A 14,122-nucleotide genomic window follows, 5' to 3' on the forward strand; every position below is an offset into this window, starting at 1 on the left:
CCAGCATCCTCTAGGATGTAAGATCAAATAGGGTTTTAATTACCTACCGGTAAATCCTTTTCTCGTAGTCCGTAGAGGATGCTGGGCCCAGTGCTCATTTTTCCTGCAGTGTTATGTTTTATCTTTTTCACAGATTCTCATGTGTTAAGATGTTTTTACAGCAGTTGTGTTGTGTTATGCATGCACGTTAGCATGGGTTATGTTAAAGGCCATGTTAGGCGGCATGTTTTTTGTATGGTGTGAGCTGGTGTGAATCTCGCCACTAGTTTAATATAAGTTCTTCTCTCAAAGTTGTCCGTCTCCTTGGGCACAGTTCCTATACGGAGGTCTGGAGGAGGGGCATAGAGGGAAGAGCCAGTTCGCACTGTTAAAAAGTCTTAAAGTGCCGAAGGTTCCTGCGGAACAGTCTATACCCCCATGGTACTAAAATGGACCCCAGTATCCTCTACGGACTACGAGAAAAGGATTTACCGGTAGGTAATTAAAATCCTATTAAATCCACATTTCTTTGTGAAAAGAATAAAGGGTTTGAGGGTTGGAGGCAGCTAAGCTTTTCAAGTAATTTGAATGTAATAAAAATAATGAAGTTCTCTTTTGTACATAATTGTCATTTTTCAGGTGTGGACACTGTAAGCAGTTTGTTCCAGAGTATGAAAAAATTGCAAAGACTTTAAAGGATAATGATCCACCAGTGCCAGTTGCTAAAATAGATGCCACAGAAGCAACAACAATTGCTGGCAAATATGACATTGGTGGCTATCCTACAATTAAAATTCTAAAGAAAGGCCAGCCCATTGACTATGATGGAGCACGAACAGAAACGGGTAAGCCATGAATTCCTTGGTTTCATTAATGCCGCACTTTGGGACTTTGACTTTTGTATCAATGGACTTGCCAACATTTCCATACCTATAGTTACATATGTAGGACCTTGTACAGAGTTGTACGTAAATGTAATCGCAGAATGTGTTTCCTTTTTGCAAGATATTCATAGTTGGGTGCGTAGACAAGTCAGCAGCTGTGGTTCCCTTGTCATAATGTATCAGGGTCATGTACCATATACACCGGAAATATGATAGGAGGCGGTGTTTCATTGTGACTATAAAAATGCTACAAATAGCAATACACATTGCATACACATTAAACTAACATTTCCCTTTACATATGTCTGTCACAGTATGCATTTTATTGGCTATAAATGAAGTCCAATAAAACATTCACTTTATTTGACTTCCGGTTCCGGGTTGATGGCGTGAGATAGCTGGTCCTGGAGCTCTGCCACGACCCTCCTGACAGACACCTTTTCAAGGCCCTGCCTGGCCTCCAGTTGCCCTGCATCGCTGCCTCCCGCTCCCACGATTGCCATGGATCGCACAGCCGCAGCGACAGTAGAAATGCTGTGTGGCGGGGACAATTGTGCCGGAGGAAGGGCCTGATCCTGTCTCCCGTGCTCCTAAGAAGGCAGCTGCTGAAGCGATGCCTCTCCCGGAGCTCTCACCTGATGCTCCAGTCTCATATGCTGACATGGTGGATGCGATCCGGTCCACCATGACCTCCCTTCTCACTCAGGCTGTCTGACATCACTGCAGCACCTCCAACAGCGAGTGTCTCGCAATGAAAATCAATTGGGAGCTGCCATGCATGATATTGAAGGGCTGCATCAGTCTGTGAAAACCTGACTTCTGACAATTACCATATATGGAACAAACTCGACGATGTTGAAAATGGATTGCGCAGAAACAACACCAGGTTGGTGGGATTCCCTGGATCAGTCAAAGGCCCGGCTTGCTCATAACTAGTTGCAGAGTGCCGCAAGTTTGGCTTTTTATACTCTGCCCGTTTAAGGGTGTATGATGGCACCTCCTATAAAGACTTCCTGTCTCCTGCAAGTGCCCAGACTTATCTGAGAGATCTTCCTAAACCCTCAGACTCTGACATCAGCGACCCTCCAGCTTCCTCTGAAACCTGAAGGTTTTTCTTTTGGTCTGTCGACCGTCAATAGTGTTCACCTGCCTCCCCTCACATATGCTCTTTGTACATGTTTTTTTTGCCATTTTCTGCATATTCCAATATTGTATGAAGATGCGTTGTGTTTTTCTCATCTTTATGGTTACGGTTATTTTCTGCAGCTTCGTGCCCTAATATATCTGATCCTGCGATGTTCGTCCTGCACTGTTACTTGGTTAAGTAATGTTTCAGCCGTTGCGGTTTCTTTTTCAAGATTGGTTAGCTTGGCTTTCCTTTGTGTGTGTGTGTGTGTGTGTGTGTGTGTGTGCTGGTTCGGAATCTCACCACTGTTCTTACCTATCCTTCTCTCAAAGTATGTCCGCCTCCTCGGGCACAGTTTCCTAGACGGAGTCTGGTAGGAGGAGCATAGAGACAGGAGCCAGCCCACACTATCAAATTCTTAAAGTGCCAATGGCTCATAGTGGACCCGTCTATACCCCATGGTACTAAATGGACCCCAGTATCCTCTACGGACTATGAGAAATGTATTTACTGGTAGGTAATTAAAATCCTATTTCTCATACGTCCTAGAGGATGCTGGGGTCCACTTCAGTACCATGGGGTATAGACTGTTCCTCAGGAGCCATGGGCACTTTAAGACTTTTCAAGAGTGTGAACTGGCTCCTCCCTCTATGCCCCTCCTCCAGACCTCAGTTTAGAAAATGTGCCCAGGCAGACGGGATGCACTCCAGGGGAGCTCTACTAAGTTTCTCTGAAAAGACTTTTATGTAAGGTTTTTTATTTTCAGGGAGAACTGCTGGCAACAGTCTCCCTGCTTCATGGGACTTAGGGGGCAGAAGTAGGAATCAACTTCCTGAATAGTTTCATGGCTCTGCTTCTGGCTTAAAGGACACCATTAGCTCCTGAAGGGTATTGAATGCTAGCTGCAGCTATGTGCTCACTCCCACAGCACGCCGTCACCCCCCTTGCAGAGCCAGAAGTCAAAAGACAGATGAGTGTTAGAAAAAAGGATCTTCAATCAAAGTGACAGCTTAAGGTACCGCGTGGCTGGCGGGAGCGCAGCGCGCCATGTTGCCCACACATACACAGGCACTGCAGGGTGCAGGACGTGGGGGGATGGGGTGCCCTAGGCAGCATGAAACCTATTGAAACTGGCATAATAAGGGGCACAAGTTGCTTAGGCACAGTCCTACCCCCGCCAGTATAAATTACTTCATAAATGCTGAGGAGAAACGTGCCATTGAGGGGGCGGGGCTTCCTCCTCAGTCAGCCAGCACACTGCTCAGTGCCATTTTCTCTCCTTCCAGGCTGCAGAGAAGAACGCTGGTCCTCCACTGCTAAACAAGTATCAGGGTGCAAAACAGGGGGGGGGGGGGGGGGGCGGCACAGTGAATTTGGTGCTATATAATTGTGTTATTAACATTCTAAAAGCGCTGCATGTCAGTGGGCATTTTGTGTTTCACAGACATTGTGTTACTGGCGCTGGGTTGTGAGCTGGCAAATCCTATCTGTGTCCTTCTGACAGATTTTACTGTGGGTCTGTCCCCTATAAGTCCCGGAGTGTCTGTGGTGTGGTTGTACACGTGTGTGACATGTCTGAGGCAGGCAGCTCTTCCCCTGAGGGAGCCATTTTAGGGACACCGTTGTAATGTGGTGGTGCTGCCGGCACACCATGAGCCTGAATGGGTGAAAGAAGTACGTGATAGTGTGAATCATATCCGTAAGAGATTAGATAAGTCTGAGTCTCAAGCAGAAAGCTGGAGAAAATCAGTAGATGATGTGATTTTTCATAGTTCTGCCTCTTCATCCACAGGCGACCCCGCTGGGTCACATAAGAGACCATTTGCACAAATAGTACATACTGATACCGACACGGACTCTTGATTCCTGTGTTGACGATGGTGATTCCAGGGGGATGGATCCTAAAATGGCAAAAAGCATTCAATATATGATTGTTGCTATAAAGGAAGTTACGGAAAGCCCTCCTGTACCTCAGGAGAAAGCTTATTTTTATAAAGAAAGGAAAATGAATGTAACTTTCCCTCCTTCTCATTAGCTGAATACTCTATTTGAGGGAGTTTGGGTAAACCCTGAAAAGAAATGTCAGATTCCCAAAAGGATTGAGATTGCTTATCCTTTCCTTGTCAAGGTTAACTAAAAAGGTGATTCTCCCTGCACCTGGGACGGCTTCACTGAAGGAGCCGGCAGACCGCAAGTTGGAGACTACGTTAAAATCTATTTATGTGGCTATTGGTACACTGCTCAGGCCAACCATTGCTTGCGCGTGGGTGAGTAGGGCTATTGAGAAATGGTCAGATAACTTGTCATCGGAAATTGACACGATAGATAGAGACGATATACTCCTATCGTTAGGTCATATAAAAGACGCTGCTGCATACATGCTAGAAGCCATGAAAGATATTGGACTTTTAGGTTCAAAAGCCGCTACCATGGCAGTATCAGCTTGGAGGGCGTTGTGGATTCGCTAGTGGAATTCTGATGCAGATTCCAAAAGAAATATGGAGGCTCTCCCGTATAAAGGTGAGGCTTTGTTTGGAGATGGGCTGGATGCGTTAGTCTCTGCGGCTACCGCAGGTAAGTCGACATTCTTGCCTTATGCTCCTGCACCGGCGAAAAAGACACATCACTCTCACATGCAGTCCTTTAGGCCCAACAAATTCAAAAAGGCCAAAGGTTCCCCCTTCTTTGCAGGTAAAGCTATGGGAAGAGGAAAGAAATCTGCAGCGTCTCCAGGATCGCAGGAGCAGAAATCAACACCTGCTTCTGCCAAATCTGCAGCATGGCGCTGGGGCTCCCTTGCGGGAGTCTGCTCGGGTGGGATCACGTCTGAAACTTTTCAGTCAGATCTGGCTTCAATCTGGCCTGGACCCATGGGTCTTACAAATAGTGTCCCATGGATACAAACTTGAATTTCAAGACGTCCCCCCATGCCGATTTTTCAAATCTACCTTGCCAGCTTCTCTTCCAGAGAAGTAGTAACGGCTGCAATTCAAAAATTATGTCGGGATCAAGTCATTGTCCTGTGACAATGCCAAATTCCCTTGTCGTATAAACAACCCTTTATGAAGCTAAGAACACTGTACGCTGTTTGCTTAAGAAATACCGTATGGGTACGCTATCTGCGTAACGATCGCTAAGCCGTAGGCGAGACGCTCAAGCGTCACGTTCGCTCACGGCCCAGTGATCACAGGACACGTTATTGGTTATGTCTAGGGGAATGATTCGCTGTAGCGTAGCCTACGCTCGAGACCACGAGGAGGTCACCAGCGATGCAGACGCTCACAACACTATACCTTTATGTTAAAACCTTATACCAATGAAATACACTGAATACCTTAATGTGAGTACAGGGTGTAAGTGCAACCTTGTGTAACCTGACTAACTACAAAGCTGTTTGAGCGTCACCGACGCTCAAATGAACACTTAACACTATAGAAAATACACAGATACTGGTTTAGGTTCCAAAGCCTATTAACTATGTATTATAACTAATATACTTGCAAAAAGGAATCACAGTACAAATGATACACTACAGTATAACATAAACCACCTAACCAGATAACTATACAGGAAACACACTACAATACAATACAGTTAAGTTTAAGGAGAAATAAGAGAAGATGAGAAGACAAGAGAGAGAGAGAGATTTGAGAGAGATTGGCTCACAATAACATTAAAAGACAATATCGTTGCAGCGAAGCTTACACATGTGAGGAACAATCGCTGCGCAGTTAATCAATGCTGAGAATCTTTGTTTAGAAAGTACTTGAGCTTACCCATGCTGCCTGTCCCTATATACACAACACCCAGCTACACAATCGTCCCTACAATGCCGCATGGGGCAGAAGCTAGACTCCATTTTATTCCAAAATGTCCAAGCCTCAAAACAATGCATATGTTCTGATTTTACAATTCCAAACAATCTAAATCACCTTTCACAATGTAATCCAACTTCCTAGAACCATCTCATAATTTCACATCCCAAACAACTTCAGTATCTCTATAACCAGAGCATATGAGTTATCACAAGACCAGACCACCAGGTACTCACAAGTATCAGCCTGCCATTGCTACCAGCACATATTCAAAAGTACTGCATGGTGGTATTTATGATTAACAAGATCCCAGCTACCATCACAGATTCCACAGGGCACCAACACTAACACCCAACAATCATCACAGCCAAGTTACAATATCCTATTTAAACCAGAAAGCAATATGTCTATATTTCCTTCTATAGCCATGTGATTCTATACTTAGCCTTTGGGAAGGAATTCTGTCCTGGGGATGTAGCCGCCATGCTGCTTGATGTTAGCTTAGTTCTGAGTGTCAGTCAGCCCTGTGATCTCCAGTGGGTATATCATACCTGCATTCCAGCTGTGGGGGTGTGTCAACCACAGGAAGTGTGTGTCCCTCCCAGCATGTGAGCCAGCTGCATCAGTGGCCTTGGTTATGTAACACAATGGGTGATGACCAACACATTCCTGTCTAGTGAGAAGCTATTGTTTGGCGAATACAAAACAGAATCCTGTCTGGGTTTTGTTCTATATTCATGATGTCCACTTTCAGTTGAGACAATGACATCTCAGCCCTCATTCTCCTGTATACAAATCCAGCCCCATTTGTAAACACAGGTGTTGGCCCTCCTTATTGAGTCTCAAAAGCTCAGTGTAATTAAAGGCTATTGTACTCCGTCTGCGGGAAAGATACTGATTTGGAGTACAATTGATCTTCAATTACTATTCCTGTGTTTACCTTATGCATGTGTAGATATGAGGCCCTCTTAACATGCAAACTATTGTTTGGGGGATCTCTGAGGTCAAAGAGACATTTGAGACCTACTGATGCCTGTCTCCAACTGTTCAGATGCATGACTAAGTAAGAACAAATAATAATAAATAAATGGACATAACTTCTTATGTCCATAACTATTCGCACGAGCAATTAATACGCTCCAAACCAACACCGGAATATTGCTAATTAAATACTCTTCCGATGGGTACCAAACACTGCTGTATGATTCCTGTTAGACCCTTCGTACGATGCAAAGAGGGATTCCTCAGCTCAGGGACATTCTATTTTAACCAAACTTTCAGAATCTATCAAAGGGACCATGATCTATAAACTACATTAATTGTGAACATATGTAACGTATGAATCGCACGCTATGACTACATAAACTCTACCGTAAATACGCATACCGTGCGCCTGCGGGTGCCCGCGGCTGTGAGTATGTGTACGTACGGGAGAGCGTACGCCTGCGCAGCGCGGACATGAATGAGGTGCAAATATGGCAACGTGCATAGAGACATTTTTCTGACTTCGACACCTGGTACCCTTGTCACAGCAAGGAGGTTTTTATTCAAGCCTTTTTTGTAGTTCCGAAGCCGGACGGCTCTGTCAGACCAATTTTAAACCTGAAAAATCTGAATATCTACCTCAAAAGGTTCAAGTTCAAGATGGAATCTCTGAGGGCAGTGATTTCCAGTCTGCAGGAAGGGGACTTTATGGTGTCGATAGACATAAAAGATGCTTACTTGCATGTTCCCATTTATCCTCCTCACCAAGCTTATCTGAGATTCGCAATACAGAGTTGCCATTACCAGTTCCAGACGTTGCCGTTCGGGCTCTCCACGGCACCGAAGGTATTCACCAAGGTGATGGCAGAGATGATGGTCCTCCTTCGACATCTCCTTCGAGATCCGTTCCCTGGATCTCGCTTTTATCTCCTGATAAAAGCGAGATCCAGGGAACGGTTGGTCCAGAACATTGCACTCTCCCTGTCAGTACTCCAACAACCTGGTTGGATCATGAATTTTCCAAAGTCACAATTGGAACCGACAAGTCCTTTCTGGGAATGATACTGCACACAGAAGTTCAGAGAGTATTTCTTCCAGTAGAAAAGGCTCTGGAAATCCAGAGAATGGTCAAACAGATTTTGAAGCCAACAACAGTGTCAATACATCAATGCATTCGATTGTTGGGGAAGATGGTAGTGGCCTACGAGGCCATACAGTTTGGCCGATTCCATGCCAGAATATTCCAGTGGGACCTGTTGGACAAGTGGTCCGGATCCCACCTACACATGCACCGGAAGATAATCCTGTCGTCAAAAGCCACAATTTCGCTCCTGTGGTGGCTACACAGTTCTCACCTACTACAGAGACGCAGGATTCAGGATTGGGTCCTAGTAACCATGGATGCAAGTCTCTGAGGCTGGGGAGCAGTCACACAGGGGGAAAGCTTCCAAGGAAAATGGTCAAGTCAGGAAACCTGCCTTCACATAAACATTCTGGAATTGAGAGCCATTTACAACAGGCCTTCTACAAGCGGTACATCTTCTTCAAGATCAACCCGTACAGATCCAGTAGGACAATGTAACAGCAGTCGCGTACATAAACCATCAGGGTGGAACGAAAAGCAGAGCGGCAATGGCAGAGGTGACAAAGGATCCTCCTCTGGGCAGAAAGGCTTGCAAGAGCTCTGTCAGCAATTTTCATTCCGGGAGTGGACAACTGGGAAGCAGGCTTCTTCAGCAGACACAATCTCCATCCAGGAGAATGGGGCCTCCACCAAGAAGTCTTCACAGAGGTGAAAAGTCTTTGGGAAGTTCCTTAAGCACACATGATGGCATCTCATCAAGAAGCTACAGAGATATTGTTCCAGGTCGAGAGACCCTCAAGCAATAGCAGTGGATGCACTGGTGATCCAGTGGGTGTTTTGGTCGGTATAGGTCTTCCCTCCACTTCCACTGATAACAAAAGTTCTCAAAATGATAAGAAGAACAAGGGTTCGCGCTATCCTCATTGCCCCAGACTGGCCAAGGAGGGCTTGGTGTCCAGATCTTCAGGAGTTGCTTATAGAAGATCCTCTGCCTCTTCCTCGCATGGACCTGCTGCAGCAGGAACCGTGTGTGTATCAAGACTTACCGCGGCTACGTTTGAAGGCATGGCTGTTGAGCGCCGGATCCTAGCCCGAAAGGGTATTCCCAAGGAAGTCATCCCCACTCTTATTCAGGCCAGGAAAATAGTAATGTCTAAACATTACCACTGTATTTGGAGAAAATATGTGTCTTTGTATGAATCCAAGAAGGCTCCTACGAAAGAGTTTTTTAGTTAAAACGTTTTCTCCATTTTCTGCAGGCTGGTGTGGATGCGGGCCTAATATTGGGTTCAATCAAGGTCCAGATTTCGGCCTTATCAGTTTCTTTCAAAAACAATTGGCCTCTCTTCCAAAGGTTCAGACATTCGTGAAAGGTGTGCTGCACATCCAGCCTCCATTTGTGCCTCAAGTGGCACCATGGGACCTTAGTGTGGTGTTGCAGTTCCTTCAATCGGATTGGTTTGAACCTCTGAAGGAGATAAAATTAAAGTTTCTCACTTGGAAAGTGTTGATGCTTTTGGCATTGGCAATCCGCAAGGCAGGTGTCTGAGTTGGGGGCTTTGTCTCACAAGAGCCCTTACCTGATCTTCCATGAAGATAGGACAGAGTTGAGAACTCGCCACCAATTTTCTTCCAAAGGTGGTTTTGTCTTTCCATATGAACCAACCTATTTTGGTGCCAGTGGCTACTGACAGTCTCTTGATGTGGTTAGAGCTTTGAAAAATTTATGTCATGAGAACAGCTCGGATAAGGAAAACAGAGGCTCTGTATGATCCCAAGAAGATTGGGTGTCCTGCTTCTAAGCAGACTGTTGCGCGCTGGGTCAGAGGGACGATTCAGCATGCTCATCCCACGGCAGGATTGCCGAAGTCAGTAAATGCCCATTCTACAAGAAAGGTGGGCTCATCCTGGGCGGCTGCCCGGGGGGTCTCGGCTTTACAACTTTGCAGAGCAGCTACTTGGTCAGGGTCCAACACTTTTACTAAACTTTACAAGTTTGACACCTTGGCCGATGAGGACCTCAAGTTTGGTCAATCTGTGCTGCAGGGTCATCCGTGCACTCCCGCCCGTACTGGAGCTTTGTTATAACCCCATGGTACTGAAGTGGACCCCAGCATCCTCTAGGACATATGAGAAAATAGGATTTTAATACATACCGGTAAATCCTTTTCTCCTAGTCCGTAGAGGATGCTGGGCACCCGACCCAGTGCATACTTTACCTGCAGTTATTTTTTACTTCCACTAAAGTTGTGTTACGATTATTTCAGCATGTTGCTGCAATGGTTCATGCCCGTTGGCGTGTGTCATGTTGAATACCATGTTGTGCGGCATGGTTGAGGTGTGAGCTGGTATGAATCTCGTCTTTAGTTTAAAAGTAAATCCTTTCCTCGAAATGTCCATCTCCCTGGGCACAGTTCCTATACTGAGGGCTGAAGGAGGGGCATAGAGGGAGGAGCCAGTTCACACCCTTGAAAAGTCTAAAAGTGACCATGGCTCCTGTGGAACCATCTATACCCCATGGTACTGAAGTGGACCCCAGCATTCTATATGGACTAGGAGAAAAGGATTTACCGGTAGGTATTAAAATCCTATTTTTCTTATGTGCTACTGTTTCTTTCCATTCTCTCATTTAATGAAGGGTAATGTTATGTTTGATCTTTATCCTAGGTTCGAGTGGGAATAGGCGGAGCTCCTCACACTCCACTACTAGTTTTGTGCGTTACTATGATTGTGTGGTTAGAGGTGCTTTACCTATGCTTGGGAAGTTCTGAGTCCTGTTATCTTGTGTTTTACAATGTACCGACTATTGATTCACTGGACTCTTGTTGCTCACTTGATGCTCTATGTTCTCTGTTTGTGGGAATACACCTGTCTATCTTCAGCTCATCATAACATGTCTAGAATTGACTATATTTGTCTCTCATTCTTTATTCCCTTGTGTGGTAGACGCTCGCATTGCACCGATTTTTTTATTTTTTTATTTTTGTCAGATCATGCCCTTGTGTCCATCTCTATTCAGATCAGACTCACAGGATTCCCCCAGATTGTGGAAATTTCCCTCTTACCTTTCTAAATCCCTTAAATTTCGTAATAGGCTCGAATCAGCCTGGAAGACGTTCGCCATAGATAATGCTCCACATGCAGAGTCCGACCCTATGCTTTTTTGGTTATCTGCCAAATCTGTTCTTCAGGGTGAAATAATCTCATGTGTGTCCAGCGCTAACAAAAATTATGCAGCCTGTTATCTGGAGTTTTAATCTGCCCTGACGTCTGCCTTTCAGCTGTTCAAATCCAATCCTGATGATCATACTAAACATAATTATCTTTTGGCAAAAACACATTTTCATGAATTTTTACAAACTATGGGGGATAAGTATTTGTTCAATGTCTGTTATCGGTTTCATAAATTCGGTAACAAAACCGGCAAACTGTTGTCCAACTTACTCAAAGGTTCTCACCCTCCCATGACTACGCGGCCTTTAATGACCTCTACGGGTACACTAACTCAGACTAACGCTGATAATTCTGAAGTCATGCACTCTTTTTATTTGGACCTTTTATACTTCCACTGTTCAAACCCCTCCCCCACCTGATTCTCTCACTTCATCTCAAACTCCAAACTCGTGGGACGCCTTACCTAATCCTACTCTCTCCCCAGATCTTTGCCAACCCCTTATAGCCCCAATTACTTTGGAGGAAATCCGTACTGTTAAATATTTCAAATGTGATAAGGCCCCTGGACCGGATGGATTTACTGCTGATTTTTACAAGTTACTTTTACCCAAAATTGAGATTCCCCTGATGAATGCTCTTAATTCTTTGCTTTCATCTCGGACCCTCCCTTTACATTTTAATACAGCAATTATCTAGGTTCTCCTGAAACCTGGCATAAACCTCACCCTCCCGGGTTCCTATCGCCCCATTTCCCTACTGAACCTAGACTATAAATTGTTGACCAAAATACTAGCTGACCATGTGCAAATTCTTCTACCCCATATTATACACCCCGACCAGACGGGCTTTATTTGGGGTAGACACTCCAAGGTCAATGTCAGACGTGTCCTTTCTGCATTTCAAGCCGCCTCTACTTCACGACAGCTTTTATTCTTTCTCTTGACGCTGAGAAAGCATTTGATCTGGTCCCATTTTTGTTTCGATCCCTCGACCGTTTTGGTTTTCCGACTGCTTTTATTGACTGGATTAGATTATTGTATTTCAAGCCACAAATCCAGGTTTCTTGTAATGGCTTTCTGTCTGCTCCTTTTACTATTGGTAAGGGGACCTGGCAGAGTTGCCCATTATCCCCATTGTTATTTTCCATAGCCCTGGAACCCCTGGCGACAGCCTTACGTGCTTCCACATTGTTTAAGGGGATTCAAATTGGTGACGTTGAACTCAAGTTGGCCTTGTTCGCCGATGATATGCTTCTCTTCATATCTGACCCTGATGCCTCTATCTCTGAGTTCCTCCGCTTGATCTCCTCGTTTGGAGCTATGGAAGGTTATCGTCCCCAAATCTGAATTACTACCCTTGGGGTCCTCCCAGGCCATTCTTCCCAGTTTGACCTCTGCATACCCTTTTAAGACCGCTTCCAATAAACTTACTTGTCTTGGGATTCAAATCCCGTCAGACCTCTCCACTCTGACATTAATTTTACCCCTATGCTGGCCAAACTCGCTGCTTCATTGAAGTCTTGGAAGTTGTTACCCCTCTCAATTTTGGGACGTGTGGCTGTACTGCAAAGTGTTACAGTGGGGCAAAAAAGTATTTGGACAGCCACCGATTGTACAAATTGACCCACTTAAAAAGATGAGAGGTCTGTAATTTCCATCATAGGTACAATTCAGCCGTGGGAGACAGAATCTGAAAAAAAAAACTAGGAAATCGTATTGTATGATTTTTAAACAATTTATTTGTATATTCTTGCGGAAAATAAATATTTGGACAATCAAAAAGTTTAACTCAATACTTTGTAATATAAATTGGCAATTACAGAGGTCAAACGTTTCCTGTAGTTCTTGACCAGGTTTGCACACACTGTAGCAGGTATTTTGGCCCACTCTTCCATGCAGATCTTCTCTAGATCTGTCATGCTTTGGGGCTGTCGCCGGGCAACAGGGACTTTCAACTCCCTCCACAGATTTTCTATTGGGTTGAGGTCAGGAGACTGGCTAGGCCGGTGTGTTTGGGGTCATTGTCATGCTGGAAGACCCAGACACGTTCCATCTTCAATGCTCTTACTGAGGGAAGGAGGTTTTTGCCCAAAATCTCACGATACACGGCCCCATTCATCCTCTCCTTAATACGGATCAGACGTCCTGTCCCCTTTGCAGAAAAGCAGCCCCAAAGCAAGATGTTTCCACCGCCATGCTTCACAGTGAGTATGGTGTTCTTGGGATGCCATTTATCATTCTGCTCCATCCAAACACGGCGAGTGGAGTTTATACAAAAAAGTTTGAATTTGCTCTCATCTAACCACATTACAGTCTCCCAATCCTCCTCTAGATCATCCAGATGGTCACTGGTAAACTTTTTAGACTGGCCTGGACATGTGCTGGATTTCGGGCACTGCAGGATATCAATCCATGAAGACGTAGTGCGTTACTAATGGTAACCTTTTGTTACTGTAGTTCCAGGTCTCTTGAGGTCATTGACCAGATCCCCCTGTGTAGTTCTGGGCTGATTCCTCATCGTTCTCAAGATCATTGATACCCGACGAGGTGATATCTTTCATGGAGCCCCAGGTCGAGGGAGATGGTCAGTGATCTTATATTTCTTCCATTTTTTAATAATTACACCAACAGTTGATCTCTTCTCCCCAAGCTGCTTGCCTATTGTCGAGTAGCTCATCTTAGCCTTATGCAGCTCTACATTTTCTCTAACATCCTAGAGGATGCTGAGGACTCCGTAAGGACCATGGGGATAGACTGGCTCTGTAGGAGACATGGTCACTTTAAGAAAGACTTTGACTCTGGGTCTGCACTGGCACCTCCCTGTATGCCCCTCCTCTAGACCTCAGTTTGATACTGTGCCCAGAGGAGCTGGATGCATTTCAGGAGCTCTCCTGAGTTTCCTGTAAGAAAGCATTTTTGTTAGGTTTTTTATTTTCAGGGAGCCTGTTGGCAACAGACTCCCTGCATCGAGGGACTGAGGAGAGAGAAACAGACCCACTTCTCTGAGTTTCAGGGCTCTGTTTCTTAGGCTACTGGACACCATTAGCTCCAGAGGAAGTCAGAACACAGGTCTCACC

The 14,122-nt window shown here is 45.1% G+C and overlaps 1 protein-coding gene across 1 annotated transcript in view; it reads left to right on the plus strand.

Moving 5' to 3' along the window:
• The window catches only part of PDIA4 (protein disulfide isomerase family A member 4), a 339,636-nt gene that overhangs the window by 170,649 nt on the left and 154,865 nt on the right, over positions 1–14,122 (plus strand). Inside the window, exon 9 of the mRNA XM_063925192.1 lies at positions 619–824. Coding sequence (XP_063781262.1) covers positions 619–824 — 206 coding nt within the window. The remainder of the gene's footprint in view (positions 1–618; positions 825–14,122) is intronic.

The sequence above is a fragment of the Pseudophryne corroboree genome, chromosome 5 (genome assembly GCF_028390025.1).
Source record: "Pseudophryne corroboree isolate aPseCor3 chromosome 5, aPseCor3.hap2, whole genome shotgun sequence".
Lineage (NCBI taxonomy): Eukaryota > Metazoa > Chordata > Amphibia > Anura > Myobatrachidae > Pseudophryne > Pseudophryne corroboree.